Here is a 24,013-nt window from a genome sequence, read left to right on the forward strand (position 1 = left end):
CCGTGACCTGAAACGGCTAGCCAGCATCACTCCTAATTGAGGAGGAAACCTTGGTTTTGAGGTTACTTTTAGGACGCAGAAACCAGTACAACAAAAAATGAGAAAAGCCAGTCAGCTGACTGAAAGATCATTTGTACACTCTGCTTATGTATCTGTGTACGAGATAGTGACCAGTACTAATAGAGCAGAACTTTGTGGCACATATTAAAATATCATAAGACTAACTTCAGGGGCGGGGGGGGGGGGGTGTCCGGGTGGCGTAGCAGTCTATTCTGGGAACTACCAACACAGTTCGACTCGGGCAGCCTGGTCCTGTCCTGGTCACTGCGCTAGCGCCTCTTCTGGTCGGTCAGGGGGTAGGGGGGAACTGGGGGGAACAGCGTGATCCTCCCACGTGCTACGTCCCCCCTGGCGAAACTCCTCACCGTCAGGTGAGAAGAAGCGGCTGGCGACTCCACATGTATGGGAGGAGGCACGTGGTAGTCTGCAGCCCCCTCCCCCCCCCCCCCGGATCGGCAGAGGGGGTGGAGGCTCACCACAAGGATGAGGTCTTCCTCCCGGATGTGACGTGTTGCAACAACAGTTCACAGAAATCCCAGCGACTGTGTATGTGCCGGTACGTACGTCATCGCGGGTCCGTTAAATCAATATTTGAGTTGGTGGTAAACACAAACTTAAAACGGACATTTTGTGAGTAACCTTTGTAATGAGGGCCTCGGGCACATTGTGAAACGTTTCACGCTGTAGACGTAGTTACTCGCAGGAATCGAATAGGAATACAACAGAAATAGAAACACAATTTACAGTACCTGCAGGCATATCCGTTAATGGAGAGACGTGTCGTTAACGAAAAGCTGTGAGACGTCACCACGTTATAAAAAAAACACCCCGAAAAACTAGCTGTGCAAACACAAGACGCTCCAGCATGAACTAGAGTTCCAGTGATCTGGTTTGCTTGTTAACTCCAACAGCATTGGCTCATAATGATCCTGTACACGTTGTCGGTAATAAGGCGTCCGCTGTTCCTACTATCTCTAATGTAAACACCCCTGAGATCAGCTGGCGCCTGCCGGACACAGCTTATCATCTCTGCTTTGAACTCGTCGAAGGCTTTTCGTCGAATTTCTGAGAAACTCTGGACCCCCTCTCGAGGCAAATTATGCCACTGCTCACAACGCTGTCCCGACCTTTTCTATGAGAAAAACACCACCTGGTTCATCATCTACTTCTCCCTAAAAACAAAAAACAAAAACCCAGATGACTGAAGAAATACATTGAAGCGAATTCGGGGGACGACGCAACCACAGGAACTGCCGCGGCCGGGAAGCGAACCCGTATCGCCCGCACCGCCGGAAGGGTCAGACCCGCTAGCCAGCGGCCAGCGTGTCTTCTTATCCATGCTCGTTACAATATAAAGAAATAAATGTACAACAACAGAGAAATCCCGCTTGATCCTTGTGTCGCAAGAGGATTCAGGGAGCCAGGCGGGATCGAACCCGGGTTCTCCGCACCACGGGCGACCGCGTTAACCAGTCGGCTAAAGGGTCCGACCTGTTAGCTAGCGAGTCTACACATCCGCGGTCGTTACACTGTTACGCTAATCCCCTCCTTCGGCTTCCGCGTACCAGCTCCTCCTCCTCGCGCCTCTGAGCACGCACGCATCCCACCGCCGCCACCAAACGTAGCGCGGATTCGAACCCGGGTTCCCCGTACCGCGGGCGACTGCACTAACCGGTCGACTAAGCGGTCCGACCCGTTAGCCGAGGGCTAGCGAGTCTACACATCGTGGTCCTTACACCACTACACTTGCATATATAGTAGATTATAGTGTAGCATGCATGGATAAGAAGACACGCTGGCCGCTGGCTAGCGGGTCTGAGCCGTTAGCCTAGCGGTTAGCGATGCCTCCTGCGGTGCGGGCGCTACAGGTTCGCTTCCCGGCCGCGGCAGTTCCTGCACTTGCGTCCCCCCCCCCCCCCCGAATTCGCTACCATAACAAGTGGCTCAGGAGGGTGCTCAGTAAGTCCGGCTGAATTCGGCAACACAAACAGGAGACAATGCAGCTGGAGAACACCAACCAGCACACCCGCGATGGAAAAACCCCCTGTGAGCAGAGCCAGCAGTGGAAAGCTGAAGCCTGACTCACCGGGACAACCGCCGTCACGACAACAGACTGACCGGCGGAGGGAGTATATATACTGGAGTTGCTTAGATATGGGGCAAAACACATCTTTAGCGACAACGGAGCCCATTCTAGGTAATGACAGTGTTTATGCCGCTCCACGGTTCACACCCTTAACACAAATGAGAGGCATAACTGGAAGAGCACATAATATCCCCAGAAGTTTTGTCTCCATCCCCATCCGTCTCGACGGGTGGAGATCAAGTGTGTGCGGCGGGAGCACGTTTTGCAATGCTGTTGAGTAAATGTTTCCATGCTGTTACTTATTTCTTTTTTTGTGGCTCCCCCCCCCCCCCTCCTTTTTCTCCCCAATTGCACCCGGCCAATTACCCCACTCTTCCGCCCCCTCTGTCGATCCGGGGATGGGCCGCAGACTACCACATGCCTCCTCCCATACATGTGGAGTCGCCAGCCGCTTCTTGTCACCTGACAGTGAGGAGTTTCACTGGGGTGGGGGTGGGGTGGGGGTAGCACATCTTCCCCCAGTCCCCCCCCCCCCGTATAGGCGCCCCGACCGACCAGAGGAGGCGCTAGTAGGGCACACACCCAAATCCGGCTTCCCACCCACAGACATGGCCAATTGTGTCTGAAGGGACACCCGAAGCAAGCCGGAGGTAACACGGGGGATTCGAACCACCGATCCCCGTGTTGGTAGGCAACGGAATGGACCGCCACGCCCCCCGGACGCCCCTGCGTGCTGTTACTTCTGTCCGCCGCAAAAGCAAACGCACAGAGACACTGAATCAGGCGGCGAATCAGGGGCACAATCCTTTTATATGCAATCACAGCTTCTTTCCCCCAAATTAGCGAGTCGGTGTACGTCACAGCCAGTAACGAGTCAGTGGGCCAGCTCTCACCCCTACATCTCCAGGTCCTGCAGACTCGCCACACAGCCGAGTTTAAAAGGCCACAATTACCGTGTGATCAGAACAGCGTTGTCATGGTGGGCCACCCCGTTCTCCGGGATGCTGTTGCCGTCTCCGTGATGAGAGAGGATGGACTTCTGCCACTTACAGAAACTGTCTAGAGACTTGTCGGCGTGGTGGTTTATCTCCAGGTTGGGCTGAAACACACACCACACAACACACAACGCAACCCGGCATGGTTGAGTCCAAGGCAACGAATAACGTGGTACAGTTCAACGGCATGAGATACACTGTAGTGCAATATAATGCAGCAAAATACCCTGCAGTACAACAAGTCATCGTTCCACATGAAGAATCATCCTAACTCATCTGCTGATTCTCAGGGTGGATTTAGATTCATTTTTGTTTTCCATTTTGCATGGAATTGTCAGCCTAGTTGTCATCGGTTATCATTTTGTAAGCATCACAACTGTACCAGCCTCCCTCTGCCTACTGATATCATTCAAAATCTCAGTCCGTTAATTGAAGAAAGGGGGAACCAGTTCATCTGGACACCACGTTTATTGAGAGAAACGTGTCATCACTCTTCTAAGTGACGTCCTCTTCAGCCTCAGCTGACTGCAGGTACCCCCACCCTTATAAATAATAGTGACTGCAGGTACCCCCACCCTTATAAATAATAGTGACTGCAGGTACCCCCACCCTTATAACAATACAGTGACTGTAGGTACCTCCACCCTTATAAATAATACAGTGACTGCAGGTACCCCACCCTTACAAATAGTTAGTTAGTTAACGCCCCCCCCCCTTTTTTTCTCCCCAGTTGTACTTGGCTAATCACCCCACTCTTCCAAGCCGTCCCGGTCACTGCTCCACCCCCTCTGCCGAGCCGGGGAGGGCTGCAGACTACCACATGCCTCCTCCCATACATGTGGAGTCACCAGCCGCTTCTTTTCACCTGACAGTGACGAGTTTCACCAGGGGGACGTAGCGCATGGGAGGATCACGCCACCCCCCCCCCCCGAACAGGTGCCCCAACCGACCAGAGGAGGCGCTAATTCAGCGACCAGGACACATACCCCGGCTTTCCACCCACAGACACAGCCAATTGTGTCTGTAGGGACACCTGCCCAAGCCGGCGGTAACCAGGGGGGCTCGAACCGCCGATCCCCATGTTGGCAGGCAACGGAATAGACCGCCATGCCATCCGGACGCCCTCATAGTTAACTTTTGATTTCACAGGAAAAAAACAAGTTAGCACGCCACAACACAGAGAAGGGGGGGGGGGACAAGAAGGGGTAGATGGGGTTCAAACAGAGAGCTGAGCTTACCTGGTCTTCAGTTAGAACAATCAACCTGGTTACAATTATGTTCACAACATTTCCTAGACTGGCATCACGGTAAAGTTTGGCAACCTGACCTCCAGAAAAGAAGAAAAGACACAAAGTCAGACAAATTGTGCCCATGTGTGACAACAGCATGTATTCACACGCTAACCAATCAGGAGTCAGAGCTTCATGCTAATTTCATCCCATGCTAACCGATCAGGAGTCAGGGCTTCATGCTAATTTCATCACATGCTAAGCAATCAGGAGTCAGAGCTTCATGCTAATTTCATCACATGCTAACCAATCAGGCGTCAGGGCTTCGTGCTAATTTCATCCCATGCTAACCAATCAGGAGTCAGGGCTTCGTGCTAATTTCATCACATGCTAACCAATCAGGCATCAGGGCTTCATGCTAATTTCATCACATGCTAACCAATCAGGAGTCAGGGCTTCATGCTAATTTCATGACATGCTAACCAATCAGGAGTCAGGGCTTCATGCTAATTTCATCACATGCTAACCAATCAGGAGTCAGAGCTTCATGCTAATTTCCTCACATGCTAACCAGTCAGGAGTGAGGGCTTCATGCTAATTTCATCACATGCTAACCAGTCAGGAGTCAGGGCTTCATGCTAATTTCCTCACATGCTAACCGTGCTACCAGAACCCATCTGTGCAAGCTGCATGACTACTTTGCAACCCCTGAACCAAAAAAAATAGGATCAAACTTACAATATTCATTACAGACAAGATGTAGTGCTCGATGTCCTTGCGTCCATGGTAACCGACCATCATTTTGTCCGCAACCACCAGGGTCTCCACAAAGCGCTCGGTGCTTACGGAGCGCCTCTGCCTGTGGGTGCCGTTTAGCTGCACCCTGCCGCTTTGCGGGACGGGGGGCGAGTGGACAGGGGGGGCAGTACTAAATTGGCAGGGTGCACTTTTTATGAGGTCTGCGAAGGAAAGGGAAACAAGAGATTGGAAGTTGTCGCCGGTGAATCATGAAAATAACAGGCTGTTTGGAAACGATGACATAAGGACTGGAGGGACATGGGTAGGTGTTTCGCGTAAGGCGACGCACTTTGTTTATTTACCCCTCTGAACCTAAAGCCTTGGCTTTATGACCCAGAGGCTGAGCGGAACAAAGCATCAGATGGTACGTGTCGGGGCATGCTAGCCCCCTGACTACCACAGTCTGAGCTGTGCCTTATAAGCCCTTGGCCCAAATACCTAAATATCCACCTGGCTCCTCTCCAGCTTCGTCATATGTCAGTGGGCGAAGGCGTCAGGAGAGCTGAGCTGGTAGAAATCCTTCCAGTCTGCACACAGCTATTTATCTTATGGACAAAGATGCGTCTAGACATCCCATAATTTCAGATCAGCCAAATGTTTTTAGGCATGGTAGCCAAGCAGACACTGATAAGAGCTGCTTACAGGCCCACCCCTCCCCCCTTTTCTCCCCAGTTTTACTTGGCTAATTACCCCTCTCTTCCAAGCCGTCCCGGTCTCTGCTCCACCCCCTCTGCCGATCCGGGGGAGGGCCGCAGACTACCACATGCCTCCTCCCATACATGAGGAGTCGCCGGCCGCTTCTTTTCACCTGACAGTGAGGAGTTTCACCAGGGGGACGTAGCGCGTGGGGGGATCACGCTATTTCCCCCCCCCCCCGAACAGGTGCCCCGACCGACCAGAGGAGGCGCTAGTGCAGCGACCAGGACTCATACCCACATCCGGCTTCCCACCTGCAGACACGGCCCAATTGTGTCTGTTGGGACGCCCGACCAAGCCGGACGCGGATTCGAACCGGCGATCCCTGTGTCGCTAGGCAACGGAATAGACCGCCACGCCACCAGGGCGCCTCTTACAGGTTGAAAGAAAGAGGCCAGTGTGACTTTAGGCCTGGTCATGTCATCCAGAAACTGGGCCTTGAACCAAACCAATACGTCCTCTGACTTGCCATGTATAGCTATGTATAGCTCTTCCTTTACGTCAGTCCTCCCCTCCCCTCCCCCCCCCACAGGCAGCCAAAGCCAGATGGAGATCCACCAACCTGAAAGGCCACAGCCAAACTCCTGGTCATGTTCTTGCGGTGAGGGGATGGCAGACATTTTATAAATAACATGCTGCTGTGCTTCGTCCAGGTCCCGCTCACTGGAGGCTGTGGAGGATGTGTTCTTCAACGGTTCTATTAAATATTGCTCTTCCTCTGTCGTTATGACGCCGTGCTGTTGGCACAAGAAGAAGAGGGGAGAGGAGCAGCTCAGGAACAGCAGCGAACACAACACAAAACAACAAACGACGACGCCCCCTAATATGGCACGCCGCAGGTTTTCACAAATGGAGATTTGTCCCGGGAGGGGGGGGGGGAGTAATAAGGTCCGAGGCTTATTTCTGAAAAAAAAAAAAACATGACGTCATCGTTTTTACTGCAACGATTAAGTTTCCCCTTCAAAAAACCCCTGACGCGTTGACCGACTGGCAGTGCAGTGAGACAACCGAAGTCTCGCGCCCGCCTGCATCCGCCCGCTGGTGGGGGCGCCCGCCTGCATCCGCCCGCTGGTGGGGGCGCCCGCCTGCATCCGCCCGCTGGTGGGGGCGCGGCGGCGGCCCGCGCGTCATCATCTCTCCCCGGGCCCAAGTCATATGAGAATACCCCGCGCTCCGGGGGCCATTTGATAAATCACGTTATAACGACCGGTTACACCAAGGATAACAGCATAATTACCCAGACTTCAACCAAAGTACATAGCTCCTTGCCCTTGAACACCCCCCACCCCCCCCCCTCTATTTTTTATGATAAATTGTAAAAGTACTTTAGAAAGTGTTTGAAGAAAAGACTGGCACGCTGCTCGGTTCTGTGAAATAAGGAACAAAGCCGCAAACTGGCACACGCCGCTAACAAATGTGATAAAAGCGCTATAATGTGCCATGTCCAACAGTAAATTATCCTGACAGCTCGTTAAATTAAACAACAGAATCCCTCCATTTTTTTTTTACATTTTTTTTTTTTGGTGCTTACTTTAGAAACACGGGCCAAACACAAATTCAATTTATGGTACTGCGGCTCGGGTCCTTCCAACGCATTTGGGCTGCGAGGAGAAATGGGACCTTCTCCTTCTCCTCGTTTCAAGGTCTTCTGAAGCGAGGAGCACTTACGACTTTGGAAACTCTTCCACTTCTTTGATTACATGTGTAACCGGTTATTTTCCTGCCCGGTGCGGGATTCGATCCGGGGTGTACTGCACCACAAGGCGACGTCGCTAACCGCTCGGCTAAAGGGTCAGACCCGCTAGCTAGGGGCTAACGTGTGTTATTAGTAGTTTACAGTCGTCACCCTCTCCCGGAAGCGCGCCCTCGCGCTTTGTTCTTCCCGCGCTCCGAAGAAACTCCTGAGGATCTGCACACTTCCGGATCCCGCCGCTGCCGCCAATGTAACCGGTTATTTTCTTGCCCGGTGCGGGATTCGATCCGGGGTGTGCTGCACCACAAGGCGACATCACTAACCGCTCGGCTAAAGGGTCAGACCCGCTAGCTAGGGGCTAACGTGTCTTATTAGTAGTTTACAGTCGTCACCCTCCCCGGAAGCGCGCCCTCGCGCTTTGTTCTTCCCGCGCTCCGAAGAGACTTCTGAGGATCTGCGCACTTCCGGATCCCACCGCTGCCGCCAATGTAACCGGTTATTTTCTTGCCCGGTGCGGGATTCGATCCGGGGTGTACTGCACCACAAGGCGACGTCGCTAACCGCTCGGCTAAAGGGTCAGACCCGTTAGCTAGGGGCTAACGTGTCTTATTAGTAGTTTACACATACAAAAAAAAACTACTCCCCCACCGAAAACCTGTAATTTCCCCGGATTTCAAATCCCGGAAATATTGATCAGGCCTCCGTTTCAGGCTGCAACTCCAGGCTTTTTCCTAGAAGTCTTCCTTTCAGATACACCCGGCAGATCCGGGGATTTTGGTCGTGCTAGACCCTATCCTGTCCCAACCTTCACCGCCATAACACCACCTCCTGCTTCACAGTCATCTCGGAAACTGGCAGATGGATCAGATTATTCCAGAGTGTCTAGGAAAACTGCTGTGCCATACCCAGGACGGATTTCCTGGGATTTTTGAGCAAGGGGCCGATATCAGCAACAACACAAAAACAAACAAGATTTCAGTTAGATGTTTAATGGTAAATATAACCCACCCAGGGGTGCAGTCTGTGGGTGATAGCCTAAAGACTAATAGCTTAGACCAGGGGTATCAAACTCCAGGCCTCCAGGGCCGCAGTGTCTGCAGGTATTTGTTGCAACTGTGCACTACACCACCTGATTAAACTAGTTCCTTTCCCTCCTTGATCCAGGAGGTGAGCTCATTAGTTAATTCAGGTGGTGTAGTGCACGGTTGCAACAACTACCTGCAGACACTGCAGCCCTCGAGGCCTGGAGTTCGACACCCCCGGCTTAGACGATAATTAGTCGTTTAATTAAAATGTTTTCCACTTTTTTTGGCTTTCCCCGTCTTTTTCTCCCCAATTGTACTTGGCCAAATACCCCACTCTTCCGAGCCGTCCCGGCCGCTGCTCCACCCCCTCTGCCAATCCGGGGAGGGCCGCAGACTACCACATGCCTCCTCCCATACATGTGGGGTCGCCAGCCGCTTCTTTTCACCTGACAGTGAGGAGTTTCGCCAGGGGGGGACGTAGCGCGTGGGAGGATCCTGCTATCCCCCCCCAGCCCCCCCTCCCCGAACAGGCTGACCAGAGGAGTCACCAGCCGCTTCTTTTCACCTGGCAGTGAGGAGTTTCGCCAGGGGGATGTAGCGCGTGGGAAGATCACGCTGTCCCCCCCCAGTTCTCCCTTCCCCCCAGAACAGGCGCCCCCAACCGACCAGAGGAGGCGCTAGTGCAGCAGCCAGGACACATACCCACATCCGGCTTCCCACCCGCAGACACGGCCAAGTGTGTCTGTAGGGACACCCGACCAAGCCGGAGGTAATTAGTCATTTAATTAGTTTTGATTAGTTTAGAAGAGCTAAAACTAGTTTTAATCAAAAGATGAGACTGATTGCTTAAACTCATCAATACTTTTTTATCAACCTTAGAAGAAAAAAAAGCAGACGTCAGTAAAACTCCTGTGCTGCGGTTGTTGTTGTTTTTTCTTTTAAATGCGAGGAAAGATGCCCCGGTATATAAATGACCATATGCGACGCCCTAAAAGAAGCTCCAAATCTCAGGGCTCGGCAGCTAAAGGTCAATACGAGCAGGAAGTGCTGAGGAGGAGATTTTTCTCCGGTTGCAATGCCACCCCGGTTGCATCCTCAAGTTGCCCTGAGAATTCCTCTGCCAAGTGGACAGAGGCCAAGATTTGGTTAAGCTAACTACAATTGGTCTAATCCTCTGGCATTTGGTCTGAAGGATTGTCTGAGGTAAGCAGAACACAAGCTAGGCATGCATTAGCTCTCTGACACAGGCTCGGGGGTGGACCGAGCATCGACTCTTTGTCTCGCGGGGCAGATGGCGTGAATGGCTCACTTTCAATAAAACCAAACCTTAAGACGTCCCTACTCACCAGGCCCTTGCAGTTGCTAAGAGCCACTCGGGTCGTGCTGTGCTGGTTCTGCAAGATCCCAACATAGTGGCAGCTATCCACCCTGTCGTGACGCCACTCCAGCCCCTCTCGCCCCCAGTACTCCACGGTAAAATGTTTCGACACCAGGTGGGGAGTCAGAGTCAGGTTTAAGTGAAAGTGCTTTCCGTAGGCCGACAGTCTGTAGAAGAGGTGAGATTCCGGAGGGTCGGGGTCTAACTGAGGCAGCGAGCCGACCGTGGGGTCCACCGCACCCCGTCTCCGTCTGCCCGGGCGGTGGTGCTTCACTGTGTAGCTCAAAAACTCCCCGTTCTCATCCACCCGTACCGGGACAGTCAGCTGGTAGTGCTCCAGGTAGGACAGGAACTCCTCTTTTCACAAGAAACAGAAAATCGAAAGGCAGAAGGAAAGGCAGAGCGGGAAAAAGATTAGACAAAATAAGATAAAACCAGAAAGGAAGGAGGAGGGGGGAGGAGAAGAGAGGGAAGGTGATGAGAGGGGCGGGGAGGGAAAAGAGGATTGGGGGGGAGGAGAGGGGAGGAGAGGGTAAGAGAAATGTTCACATTATGATTTCTGATTAGCAGAATCGTTAGCATCCGTGCACCCGTCTCGTCACAGGGACAGACCGGGCAACCTCCAAGCATACCTTGAGAGCTGTGCGAAAGTCTGTTGAAAGTCTGGAATTCCGAAGCAGCCATGGCCACCAGGCTCAGCGTCCAAGTCAGCGTCTTCCACAAAATTTCCATAATTCAGAGAGAGATCTGACATTGGGTAGGGCAGAGGCTGCTACGAAACGTTTAGAAGCACACAATCGGTCCACTGCCGCACCATAAGTCCATGGTTTATCTCCTTCGCTGTGAAATGTGCTCGCTCCGATAGCTCAGCCAGGTTCTCAGATTTCTCCTGACAGCATGCACTTCCACATCTCACTGGTATTTGCCTCCGAATTCATGTCAGCGACTCACAGGCAACCACTGTAATCCATCAGCCAAGTCACTTCAGGTGTAACTCCACAGAAGATCTATATCGGATACTGGTCTTTGCCAAGCCATCTGAATTCCTGTGGGGGGAACCATGAAGGGGTTAAACCACTTTACAACCCTACTATTTTTTTTGTTGTTGTCCAACTTCGCCATTACGTTTTCTATTACAAATGAAAGAAAAACATCATCAAACACCATCCGATCACTCATTTTGAAGACGGGTCAGAGTTCCTAGTAAAAAAACAACACACACACAGTTTACAGTGTACTCACACAAACATACTTACACGCAGCGGCGGAAGTGCATTTACTCAAGTACTGTACTTAAGTACAATTTTGAGGTGCGTGTACTTCACTTGGGTATTTCCATTTTATGCTACTTTATACTTCTAGTCTAGTATATTTCAAGGGACATATTGTACTTTTGACTCCACTGTATTTATTTGACAGCTTTGGTTACTAGTCACATTGCAGATTTAGGCGATTAATGCACATTCAGATCAACTAATACATTGTGATATATCTTTATATGCTAAGCTACCCAGCATTACAGAAAGTAATTAAAATTAGCTCCACCTTGACCAGCTGCAACAGTGAAGTGGTGAACGCATTAAGGCATCAACAATTTTAGTCCAGTTGTGTGATATGTACGTTTCTGAAGTGGGCCATTCTGCATGAGTACATACTTTGGCTACTTTAAGATATGTTTTCATGCTAATACGTTTGTACTTTTACTTGAGCAAGATTTCGAATGCATGACTTTTACTTGCAACAAAGTATTTCTACACTGTGGTATTGCTACTTTTACTTAAGTGAAAGATTTGGATCCTTCTTCCACCACTGCTGACCTGTGGCTACTACAAAGTATTTCTACACTGTGGTATTGCTACTTTTACTTAAGTGAAAGATGTGGATACTTCTTCCACCACCGCTGACCAGTGGCTACTACAGTGAGCAAACAGGTGAGAAAGGCACCAGATGTGACAATGTAACCGTCCAGTGCAAATATAGCTGCGTTTTGTCTTGACGCATGCTCAATAATCCAGGTAAGGAAGTCAAAGCAGGTTGAATCGGTTCATCTGGGTACGTTTACTGGCAGAAACCTTTCTGTCAATAATGGATACAATGTTTATTGACGGAGATACAATGTTTACCGACAGAAGTTTCGGTCAGCAACGGATACAATGTTTACTTACTACGTTTATTGGCAGAAACGTTTCTGTCAATAATGGATACAATGTTTATCGACGGAGATACAATGTTTACCGACAGAAGTTTCGGTCAGCAGCGGATACAATGTTTACTTACTACGTTTATTGGCAGAAACCTTTCTGTCAATAATGGATACAATGTTTATCGACGGAGATACAATGTTTACCGACAGAAGTTTCGGTCAGCAACGGATACAATGTTTATTTACAATGTTTATTGACCGAAACGTTCCGGTCTTCTGGAACGTTTCGGTCAACAAACATTGTATCCAGACGAACTGATTCAACTCTTCTTTGATGGTCGCGTTTTATTGTCTCTAATAGGGGACGGAACCTAAAAAAGGAGGACGGAATGGCTCCACTCGGTTCCCTCCACTGGGTTTGTATCAACTGATCTGCTGGTACTGAACTCATATTTAATGGACATCTTGCTGCTCGAACCCAGACAAGCAGCGCTACCTACTTGGCCACCACGACCCAGACAGTTAGCAAAGACGGCCCCCGAATGCAGACCAGTTACCCCGATAAGTAACGAAATAACCGGCGACTTCTGGTCGTCGACCACGAAACCAAAAGCAGACACGGTGTCACCGTGCAAAAACAAGTGGGTTTGAGGGGCAAAAAAAAAAGAAAAAAGTGTAACGTCTGCCCCTGCTGATTGGGGTGAACGCTTGTCTGAGCCGGGCGGCGAGAGGAGCTCGCCTGCAGATGTGGGACCTGTTAACCGTGCAAGGCTTCCACCAGTCGCCTTGACAGCCCGAAATGCGCCCAATAAACCCGCATACCCTCGGACGTGTGCCCAGATTTAACGCTACGTGCATCGTCTCTTAGCGTGGTAAAAAAAATAAAAATAATTTAAAAAAGCGGTCGTCGGTGTGCCAAACCGGGGGGGGGGGGGGCTACGGCCAATGCAAGTATGGAGAATGCATCCGACCGGGCTCCTTTCGCGAACGCGTTCGGGCTTCGACTTTTAAAACCGCCCCGGCGTAGCGCGCGGGAGAGCCCGGCGCCGCCGCGCTCGGGCTCTACGTTCGAGAATTCAAACGATACTTTGTTACCGTGCTCATCTCCGTTGTCACTCCCATCGCCGCTGCGCCGCTTCGCCCCGAGACAAAAGACGTGGTGTGCTGCCTCTCCTGCCCAAGTTCCGCACGCAAGCCTCTTCTCCCCGCTTTTCATCTCCTCCCGGTTCGTGCCATCCCCGGACTCGGATGAACTGGAGTGCGGGTTACCGTCGTCGGACCAAACATGGAAGCGGTCTCCCCCCGATCGGACGCCGTCTTGTAAAAATAGATATTCAAGCGCAGGAAAGTCTTGGACTTGCCCCAGAAGAAGAGTCCCGTTCTCAGCCCCTGTCTGCCGTCTAATAAGCTGGGTGTCGTATGGTGGCTCAGAGGACTTGAAAGTTGGTCGGGGAACCGCGGGGGTATTCTGCGCTACACAACGCGGGCTGCAAAAGCGCCGGGCCACAACGCTAAGTCGGACTGAGGTGGCTCCCCCCCCCGGACCGGATTGCAGCCGGTCTAGGACCGGTTAATAAACTCAGTGCCGGACAGCTTCAAATTGGCAGTATTTTCAAAGTGAAGTTGCGTCAGTACAGATGTGCTCCTTCCGTCAACTGTGCGCATGTCTACCGCGTCGGTGCCCAGGAGTTACAGTAGACTTGCGTAAACTATTCCTCCGACCAACAACAAAAACCCACTATTTCTGACCCCCCCCCCACCACCCACCCACAACACGTCTGTGCCGAACACGTCGAGAAGTAATTTCGGCAACATTTCACACTTGAACGGGGTTCAAAACCATGTGTTTACCCCCCAGACACCCCGCCGACCCCGCCGCTGACGCCTCGTATCCCTCGAGCGAACATCTGTAAAGTCAAAATGACGTTCGGTCCGGCACAGCTGGGCGACTAAGAGCACGCGGGTCCCTTAGCTTTTATATTAACATTATGCCAGAGTTAATCTTTTTATTTAATTTGGTTTTAGTCGTCCACTATGGAGTCCACGCTGGTGGTACCAACGCCTTGCACGGACTGGTCCGTTTCTGCAGCCCGTCCCGGTTACAGGATGCCATCAAGTGTGGTGTCATAGCCACTGTATGGCGGCTACAGTGTGTTGTTCGTTTGTTTGTTGGGGTTTCGCTACAAAGTTGCTTTAATTACGCAGGGCCGCGAAAACGCAGAGCTGTCAGTGGAAAGTGGCGACATCGTGTGGCTGAAGCCAGTACAGCAACGACCTTCTTTTTTTTTAATATATGTATATATTATTTTTACTGATTTTTCAACCAGCGTTGCATACAAAACACTGTTATATATACAAAACGTCCAGCTGAACCGGTTTCACACCTATATACTATAAACAGACCCTGTCACGGCGGGGTATACAAACTAGAACAAAAGCAGCAACAAGAACAGTAACCAGTCCCTATGCCAATGAATTCTTACCCAATCTTCATATACCCCTTAGCACCGTATCCCCCCCCCCCAATCCCACCCGCTTGTTAATAGGTACACTCATTAAACCTATTAACCCAGTCACATTTCCCACCCAAAGTCACTGACTTTGAAATCAGAATCAGAATACTGTATTCATGTTTTGCTTTTGCTTTTGTTCTGCTTTTTTGCTATTTCTTTCAACTTTTTGGGGCTAATTCACCCCCCTCCCCCCTAAATGTATTGCCTGTGATGCCTATTTAATGAAACCTGGTTTGGACTCACTCATTGCACGTTTGAATTGCGGTTCGGTTTGTTTAAAAACAACCCAGAGTCAGGATCGTGTTTATTGGCCAGGTAGGTTTGCCCACACATGGAACTTGACTCCGGTTTCGTGGCTCTCTCAGTGTACTTGACATACAACAACGACACTACAACACAACACTCTTCGGAGCTATACACAAGGCTTGCCTATAAACGGGTGAAATAAGAGGTGGTAAGGTGCAGAGAATATATCAGGGATGCTGCAATGGATGCTAGCAGGTGTGACGCGCCCATAAACGCCACGGTAGACCGGTTAGGTGCTACACTCGCGATTTCTAGACACAATGTAACGTCTGGTAGGATTTTGCAAAACAAAAACGATGAACTCTGCTGTAATGTAACCCTCTGCTTAGCCAAATTCTTTATTCATAACAATAGATACTTGAAGTCATCCCCCAAATTTGTTGTGTTTTTTAAATGAATTTAGATTATACTTGAAATCTTTAAAACTAATGACCGATACAAAAGCTCTAAAGATTTATGAGGCGTTAAGACATTTTCCCACTGAATCAGAAGACGCATATCCTTATTAATCCCCCCTTGTATGATGGACTATGTTTTATTATTTTCAATTAGTGTATGTCATGCATTTAATTTATTATTGTTTGTACCCTTGTTTTCATAATACATTACCGTATATTTGTCACGTGACATTCAACCTCTACGCACTTCCTGATATACTGTATAGAAATGTTTACATACTGTAGCGAATTCGGGGGGGGCAGCCCGAGAACCGCCACAGCCGGGACGCGAACCCCTATCTCCTGCACCGCAAGCGACAACGTTAACCAGTCGACTAAAGGGTCCGACCCGTTAGTCCAGGACCAACGTGTCTTCTTATCCATGCACGTTACAATACTGCTCCCTTTGGCACTTTGGATATCTCTATGTATTTTTGGATGGAATGTATATTTGCCCTGTTTTGTTTCATAATGAACTTTCTTCAAGAATCTGTACATGAATATGAACAATGTTCAATAAAAATATATATATAAAAAAAGGTTTTACACTCTCGAACTGCTTCAATCGCCCTTCCGTGCTAAGTTACCACTCCTGTGTACGTCACAAGTACTTGCCTGTAATGTAAAATGACCACACCATAACTCTGCATTCCCCCTCTTCTAGATGTAACACAAAATGCATTACAGCGACACAAACAACAGCTGTGTTGCATAGCTTGAGTGGCACAGATCCCTGAACACAGCAGCATGAGTGGGGTACAGGAACCTGACAAAGTCACCCGCTAGAAAAAGACGAGATGGCGCGTGTAACTAATAAGGTACAGAACAGCCAACAAGGAAACTCCGTAATCAATCACTGGAAGAACAATAGTTCTCAGAGTGCACACATCAGTTAGATCAATCACTGGGGCTGAGTGGTGATGTAATCCTAATAACGCTGGTTGGGGTGGCTGACTCTTCCTGAGTGCGTCACCACAGGTGGTCTACCACCTGAGTCACTTGAGGTGGACAGCTTCTCTATCAGGTGCTGCTGAGGCGGGAATTTGGTGGCAGGTCGTCCTCAGAGATGGCCGGTGGGGGTTCATCAACTCGGAGCAGGTGTCGCCAATTCCTGATGTGGTTGGTTCCTTGGGATGTTATTATGTAGCTGTTAGGCTGAGGGGCTGGGCCCTCTACTCTTGCTAACCTGTCAAAACCACGCGACCTTAATGCAGGGAGGCGCCGGTCATGGCGGTCATGATATGCTTCCCCCCCCCCATCCTCTTTTTTTGTGATAGTGGCTTTAACATTAGTGTGGATGGCCGGCTACAGCACGGCTTTGGTCACTGGTATGAATGTTCTGGTCCACCTGGACAGAAGGCGCTGAGCGGGGGAGGGGAGCCCATCACGGTAGCACCTTTCCAGGAGGTGCTTACAGCACGCTCAGCAAGGCCATTTGATGGCGGGGCATGAAGACTACTCAGCATGTGTCTGAAGTCCCACCCACGTGTGTGCAAAGTCTGAGAAGTCCTTACCAGTGAATTGGGTCCCACTGTCAGTCACGAGGGTATGAGGAACACCATGTGTTGTGAAGTGTCGCTTCAGCTTCGCGATGACTGTGGTGCTTTTCATGTCAGGGAGGTAGTCCAGCTCCAACCACCCCGAGTAAGAGTCCACAACCACCAAATGCATTTTGGCATGCCATTCGAATATATCTGCTGCAGTGAATGACCATGGAAGGTCTGGGATTTCATGAAGGTGCACTGGTTCCTTTGTGCGGTGAGGTGTGGCAGCATTGCAGGCCGCACAGCGAGACACCTCCCTCTCAATGTCTGTGTACATTGAGGGCCAGTACATGGTCTCCCGAGCTCTGCATTTGGTGGCGTCGATGCTGGGATGGCCTTGGTGCAGCTGCCCGACATAGAACTTCTGCAGTGCAGGGGTTATTATTAGTCTTTGTCCACGGCCCAGAAGTCCATCTTCGACAGTCAACTCTTCCTTCATTGAAAAGAAGGGACGCAGAGCGTGGGGTAACTCATTCGAGGTGTTAGGCCAGCCGTGCAGGACAACGTCAGACAGCTGTTGACACATTACATCCCTCTCCACAGCATTTCTCAGTTCATCTGTGCGAGGTGAGGAGAGCTCTTGGACCGTCATGACGTCCAACAGGTCATCAGTAAGTGCGGGCTCAGTCATCGGTAGGTGTGCACGTGATAAAGCATCAGCAACAAAAAGTTCCTTTGTAAATCACATCCAGGTTGTAGTGATGTAATTTCAACATCATGCCCTGCAGACGAGGTGACGCGTGGTTCCCTCAGCAGAATTGTTATTAAAGGCTGGTGGTCGGCTTCAACTGTGACAGGACGTCCATAGATGAAATCATGGTACTTCTTGGTTGCAAAGATGAGAGCCAACATTTCTTTTTCAATCTGTGCATACCTTGACTAAGTGGGTGTGAGGGCATGTGATGCTAATGCCACAAGCCTCCCTTGCTGGAGACACACCACACCCAGACCATATTGTGATGCATCAGCTGATATCACCACCGGCTTCGACGTGTCAAAGAACTGTAGAACTGGAGGGTTTGCCACCGCTTGTTGCAGCTTGTTGAATGCCGCATCGTGGGCTCCATGCCAAGTCCACTCCACATCTTGGTCTATCAGTTGTCTCAGGGGACCAGTAACCTCGCTGTATTGAGGGATAAACTTTGACAGATAGTTTGTCATGCCTAAGAACTGCTGCAGGGCTTTTTTGTCCCGCGGTTTTGCCATGTCGCAAAACTGCTTTATTTTTTTCAGGGTCTGGCTTGACACCTTCAGCAGTTAGCAGGTGGCCAACGTAGTGGACACAGCGGACTCTGAATTTGCATTTGTCAGGGCTGAGCTTCAAGTTGACGGTCCGAATTCTGTTCAATACCGTCTCAGACAACCATCATGTTCTTGCAGCGTACGTACCCAGATTAAAATATCGTCTACTACAATCTCACAGGGTTGTCCAGGAAACAGTTGCTCCATCACATTTCGGAACACCTCGCTGCCTGTGCAGATGCCACATGGCATTCTCAGGAACCTACATTAAATTTGTAAGCTTTGAGGAAGCTTCATCAAGAGGGATCTGCTAAAACCCGCATTTGGCATCCAGAATACTGAAAACTTTAGCATCAAGCATGTCTACAAGGATTTGTTCGGTAGATTTCAGGGGGTGACGTGGTCTGAGAAAGGCCTTGTTCAGGTGCACTGGGTCGATGCAAATTCTCACAGTTCCATCTTTTCTCTTGGCTGCAACCCTGGCAGAAACCCATTCTGTGGCTTCATTTTCTGCCACTATGACACCAAATGCAGTCATTCGATCAAGCTCTGCCTTAACCTTTGCTTTCATGGCTATTGGAACCTTGCGAGGTACACACACTGTAGAAGCAGTAGTGTCGTCTAGCCTCTTGTGGTATTTGACCGGCCCTTACCTATAGTGTTGCTATCAAACAGGTCTTTGTAGTCCCATACCTCTAGTGCTTCTTGCTGTAGGGTATGGATGTCAGGTCCAAGGCGTATGAGTCCCTTGGCAACACTATCTTGTAGTCCTAGCAATGGTCTCACATCTGCTATGACTGTGGTGACCACATGAAATTTGAATTGCCCCTGCAGACAGTGTAGTATTGCTGTGCCCTCTTATGTGTCTCACATAAGCTGAAATTTGATGGTTGGATCAGCTGGGAGAGCTTGGTCTGCTGCTGTGACCAAGGAGGAAACACCGAGGGCGGTCTGACAGGACGTGGACGCCGGGCAGGCTAAGCTACCTGCTAGCCCATGCAGACCGGCAGTTCCCACAGTCGTCCTGGCTGGCGTTGGTTCTCCTGCACAGGGTTTTTTTTTTCTAGTTTGGATATATGTGCTGGTTTCGATATAAATGTATATATGTGTTAGTATGTGTGTTCTTGAAGTTCTTGCAGTTTTTGGATTTGTGTTTTTGTCTTTGTGTTGCACTGCTGTGGGCCGGGGGAGACGGCCTTTTGCATGAAGTGTTCCTGATTCCTGACAGATCCCTTGTGTCTGATTACTTAGTCCAATATTTCCAACACTGACATTCTAGAAAAAGACAAAAAAAAAAAAAACAGGGTTCCGGTTGATTACAATATGCCAGGCCAACGACGTTGATTCAGTAGAAAATAAAGAATTCAAAAGAGGGAATTCAACAATAGCTGACGCCTATCAGTTGTTTGTTAAAGTCATCGCTGGGTTTTTCAGTAATACAGTGAAACTGAACCGAATTACTGTGGAGGATTATTCTCAAAATCTGTCGCCAAATGACATTTTTCATATTTCTCAAGGTGAAATTTATCGTTATCGAAATCTCCGGAAAGAAAAAGTGGAACTCCTCTTTATTTACTCCATGTCTGTGAATGTTCTCATCCATCCAGGTCATGGTTATCCAAAGGAGCTGAATCAAGTGCAACTGGACTTGGTATATATCCGTTGCCTCATATATCGACAAGGCTTAACTATGAACACTGGAGCGATGTGAATTACAGTCAGGTTTTAGATTAAAAAAAAGGTGGCATGTGGACTTTAGGGTTGAGATGTTTTCATGTGATCACAAACTCAAATTAGAACTGTGAACTGCATGTACATCAATCAGTCAAAACATTAAAACCACCTGCCCAATATTGTGTAGGTCCGCCTCGTGCCGCCAGAACAGCTCTGACCCATTGAGACATGGCCTCCACAAGACCTCTGAAGGTGTCCTCTGGTATCTGGCACCAAGACGCTAGCAGCAGATTCTGTAAGTCCTGTCAGTTGAGAGGTGGGGCCTCTATGGGTTGGACTTCGTTTTTCCAGCACATCCCACAGATGCTCGATCGGATTGAGATTTGGGGAATTTGGAGGCCAAGGCAACACCTTGAAGTCTTTGTCATGCTCCTCAAACCCTTCCTGAACAATGTGTGCAGTGTGTCAGGGTGCATTACCCTGCTGAAAGAGGCCACTGCCATCAGGGAATACAGTTGTCATGATGGGATGTGTTTGGTGCAACAACGTTGAGGTCATTTGTACATGTCAAAGTAATATCCACATGAATGCCAAGACCCAAGGTTTCCCAGCAGAACACTGCCCAGAGCAACACACCGCCTGCGCCGGCACGTCTTCTTCATATCCTGGTGCCATCTCCTCCCCAGGTAAATGACCCAAGGCCACATGATGTAAAAGAAAACACCATCCATGAGACCAGGCCACCTTCTTCCGTTGCTCCATGGTCCAGTTCTGACGCTCCCATGTCCATTGCAGGTGCTTTCAGTGGTGGACAGGGGGCATCATGGGCACTCTGACCAGTCGGTAGCTACGCAGCCCCATACACAGCAAGTCGTCTTGCGCTGTGCGTCCTGACACCTGTCTGTCATAGCCAGCAACTTTTTCAGCAGTTTGAGCTACAGCAGCTCTTCTGGGGGATCGGACCAGACAGGCTAGCCTTCACTCCCCACGCACATCAATGACCCTTAGGCACCCATGACCCTGTCGCCGGTTCACCAGTTGTCCTTCCTTGGACCACTTTTGGTAGGTACTGACCAGTGCATACCGGGAACCTCCCACAAGACCTGGCGTTTTGGAGATGCTCTCTAGCCATCACAGTTTGGCCCTTGTCAAAGTCACTCAGATCCTTAAACTTGCCCATTGTTCCTGCTTCCAACACATCAACTTCGAGAACTGACTGCCCACTTGCTGCCTGATATACCCCACCCCTTGACAGGTGCCATTGTAATGAGATAATCAGTGTTATTCACTTACCCGTCGGTGGTTTTAATGTTTTGGCTGATCGACGTAGTTTTATTTATTTTACCTCCCCGTCCCCTTCCCCTAGGGGGCACTTGCCCCAACACATAGGCCGTCATTGTAAATAAGAGTTTGCTCTTAATAACTTGCCTGTTAAAATAAAGGTTGATGATAAGTTTGTATGGTGTTGCATTGTACTGAGAGATCAGGATTTTCTCTGGAATCACATCACAGCAATAAATGTGTGAATATTTTGTGTGAACAACAACTGATCACCAATTCAGGACAGTACGTTTACCCGTTGATAACAAAGTCAAAGACCATTCTAGTCATTTGCTTTGAGAGCTGAACACTATACGTGTTGCTGTAAAGCCCCCGGAGGCAAATGTGTAATTTGAGATATTGGGCTTTTCAAATAATATTGACTTGACTTGACTATATAGACCCACTGCCTTCTTTGACTTGGAACCACGAGTTACCTTGATTAATTCTTCTGTATTTTGTTATCTTCCGAGGGACATGATATGCTATCTAGACAGTCGAACAGGCATTCTGGACACAACGGGTGAGCAGAGAACAATGTCACTCCCTGTAATGATGGAGAGTGATGGTAATAATCTATCTGCAATGTGGGCGTGACCATTAACTAGAGTTTCAATGGGCATGTGTACTGTTCACAGAGGATTTGGGAATGTTTGCAGTCACAGCATTGTAAGATGGTGACAGATGTACTCTTAGCCCCCCCCCCCCCCGTTCAGGGATGAACGTTTCCTCTTCACATAGATGGCCTCCTTGATTGCATTTTACCATGCTGTGAGTGCAACATTCCCTGGTCCTCTGGGAATAGTACACATGGCCTTTGAAGCGCTAGTTAATGGTCACACCCATATTTGCATATGAAACTGGTTGTTGGTTTGGGTCGTTATGCCATTGTATTGTTTATAAGGGTGGGGGTACCTGCAGTCACTGCGTTGTTTATAAGGGTGGGGGTACCTGCAGTCACTGTGTTGTTTATAAGGGTGGGGGTACCTGCAGTCACTGTGTTGTTTATAAGGGTAGGGGGTACCTGCAGTCACTGTGTTGTTTATAAGGGTGGGGGTACCTGCAGTCACTGTGTTGTTTATAAGGGTGGGGGTACTGCAGTCACTGTATTGTTTATAGCTCTTGTGCACTTCCCTAGACTCGGAGATTCAGACGTACCCCGGGCAAACGAGATTTGGTACGTCACAAATCGGAAAGCCAATCGCTGTTTAATATGCAAATGCGGGGCGCGCGGAGCGGACCCTGTCAGTACAGAGCAAGTTTGCATTAGCCCAGTAAACGTATGGCCACGGTACAGTGTGCAGGGTTTTTTCGGACGTAAACTGGACCCGGGATCCTCCTTCCACTATCTCCCAAGAAAATGTCCCGCTATACATCTGAAACGGTTGGAATTTATTTCCAGGCGGGCTCGGGTGTCAACAAACCTGGCGGGACTGCCATCTCGCAGTGCTCGTTCCAGCGTTTCCACAAGCTAATGCCAAAGTCACCGGGGTTTCACAAGAAGCCAGGACTGGAGCCGGTTGCTGTGCGGACTATCTATCCTGGGGCCGCAACAAGTTATGTGTTAGTATTATTGTAACGTTCACAGTGTTTCTCAACCGGGGGTCCGCGGACCCCTAGTGGTCCGTGGTGTAATTGCAAGGGGTCCGTGAAAATAAAATATCTTTAAAAAAAAAGATCCTATGACATTTATAGAAATAGGATTATTTTACTCAAATGTGACCGAGACCTTTATCTACCTAAACTATAAAGGGTAACAGGACTTTTTTCTCTAATTACATCTGTTTCACAAGTGTAAGTTATTGTATTTTAATGAGAGATCTCGCTCCCGTTTGCATTGTTAAAAGTTACTGCATAAAAATTCTGTTTTGTTACATATATCTGAAAGTTACTGCATACATATTCTGTTTTGTTACATATATCTGAAAGTTACTGAATACATATTCTGTTTTGTTACATATATCTGAAAGTTACTGCATACATATTCTGTTTTGTTACATATATCTGAAAGTTACTGAATACATATTCTGTTTTGTTACATATATCTGAAAGTTACTGAATACATATTCTGTGTTGTTACATATATCTGAAAGTTACTGAATACATATTCTGTTTTGTTACATATATCTGAAAGTTACTGCATACATATTCTGTTTTGTTACATATATCTGAAAGTTACTGAATACATATTCTGTGTTGTTACATATATCTGAAAGTTACTGCATACATATTCTGTGTTGTTACATATATCTGAAAGTTACTGCATACATATTCTGTTTTGTTACATATATCTGAAAGTTACTGAATACATATTCTGTTTTGTTAACCATACCTAAGTTACAACTGAAAGCTCTTATTTTTGCCCCAAAGAGTGAATAAATGCTATAATGCAATTTAAAATGCAGTTTCTACTGTTTCTATCAAATTGCAACCCCCCTCCCCCAAGATCAGGTGGAGGGGTCCTCAGGGTAGATCAAAAATACGCAGGGGGTCCAGGACCCCAAAAAGGTTGAGAACCACTGGATTAGTAGACACGCTGGCCGCGGGCGGGCGGATCTGACCCTTTAGTCTAGCGGTTAGCGATGCCTCCTGCGGTGCGGGCGATCCGGGTTCGCTTCCCGGCCGCGGCAGTTCCTGTGGTGGCGTTGTCCTCCCGAATTCGTTACAATATAATAGATTTTTTGGGGTAGGAAAAATGTAGGGTGGGCCTGGTGAAAAGTGGGCGGGCCTAGGACCGTCGGGCCCCCCCATAACGCCGTGCCTGGTCTCGACTGACTGCAGGTGCCCCACCCTTATAAACCTAATGACCCAAACCAGCCACCAGTGTCATACTCACACAGCCGTGACCAGCAACTAGAGGTTCAATGGCCGTGT

At 49.1% G+C, this 24,013-nt stretch overlaps 1 protein-coding gene across 1 annotated transcript in view; it reads right to left on the minus strand.

Annotated features, from left to right (window-relative positions):
- Positions 1-10,692, minus strand: part of adamts6 (ADAM metallopeptidase with thrombospondin type 1 motif, 6) — a 117,694-nt gene extending 107,002 nt beyond the window's left edge. Inside the window, exons 1-6 of the mRNA XM_056290478.1 lie at positions 10,593-10,692; positions 9,929-10,317; positions 6,427-6,601; positions 5,109-5,329; positions 4,380-4,463; positions 3,100-3,245 (exon numbers count right to left, since the gene is read on the minus strand). Coding sequence (XP_056146453.1) covers positions 3,100-3,245; positions 4,380-4,463; positions 5,109-5,329; positions 6,427-6,601; positions 9,929-10,317; positions 10,593-10,692 — 1,115 coding nt within the window. The remainder of the gene's footprint in view (positions 1-3,099; positions 3,246-4,379; positions 4,464-5,108; positions 5,330-6,426; positions 6,602-9,928; positions 10,318-10,592) is intronic.
- Positions 10,693-24,013: the final 13,321 nt, after the last annotated feature.

The sequence above is a fragment of the Lampris incognitus genome, chromosome 12, assembly GCF_029633865.1.
Source record: "Lampris incognitus isolate fLamInc1 chromosome 12, fLamInc1.hap2, whole genome shotgun sequence".
NCBI lineage: Eukaryota > Metazoa > Chordata > Actinopteri > Lampriformes > Lampridae > Lampris > Lampris incognitus.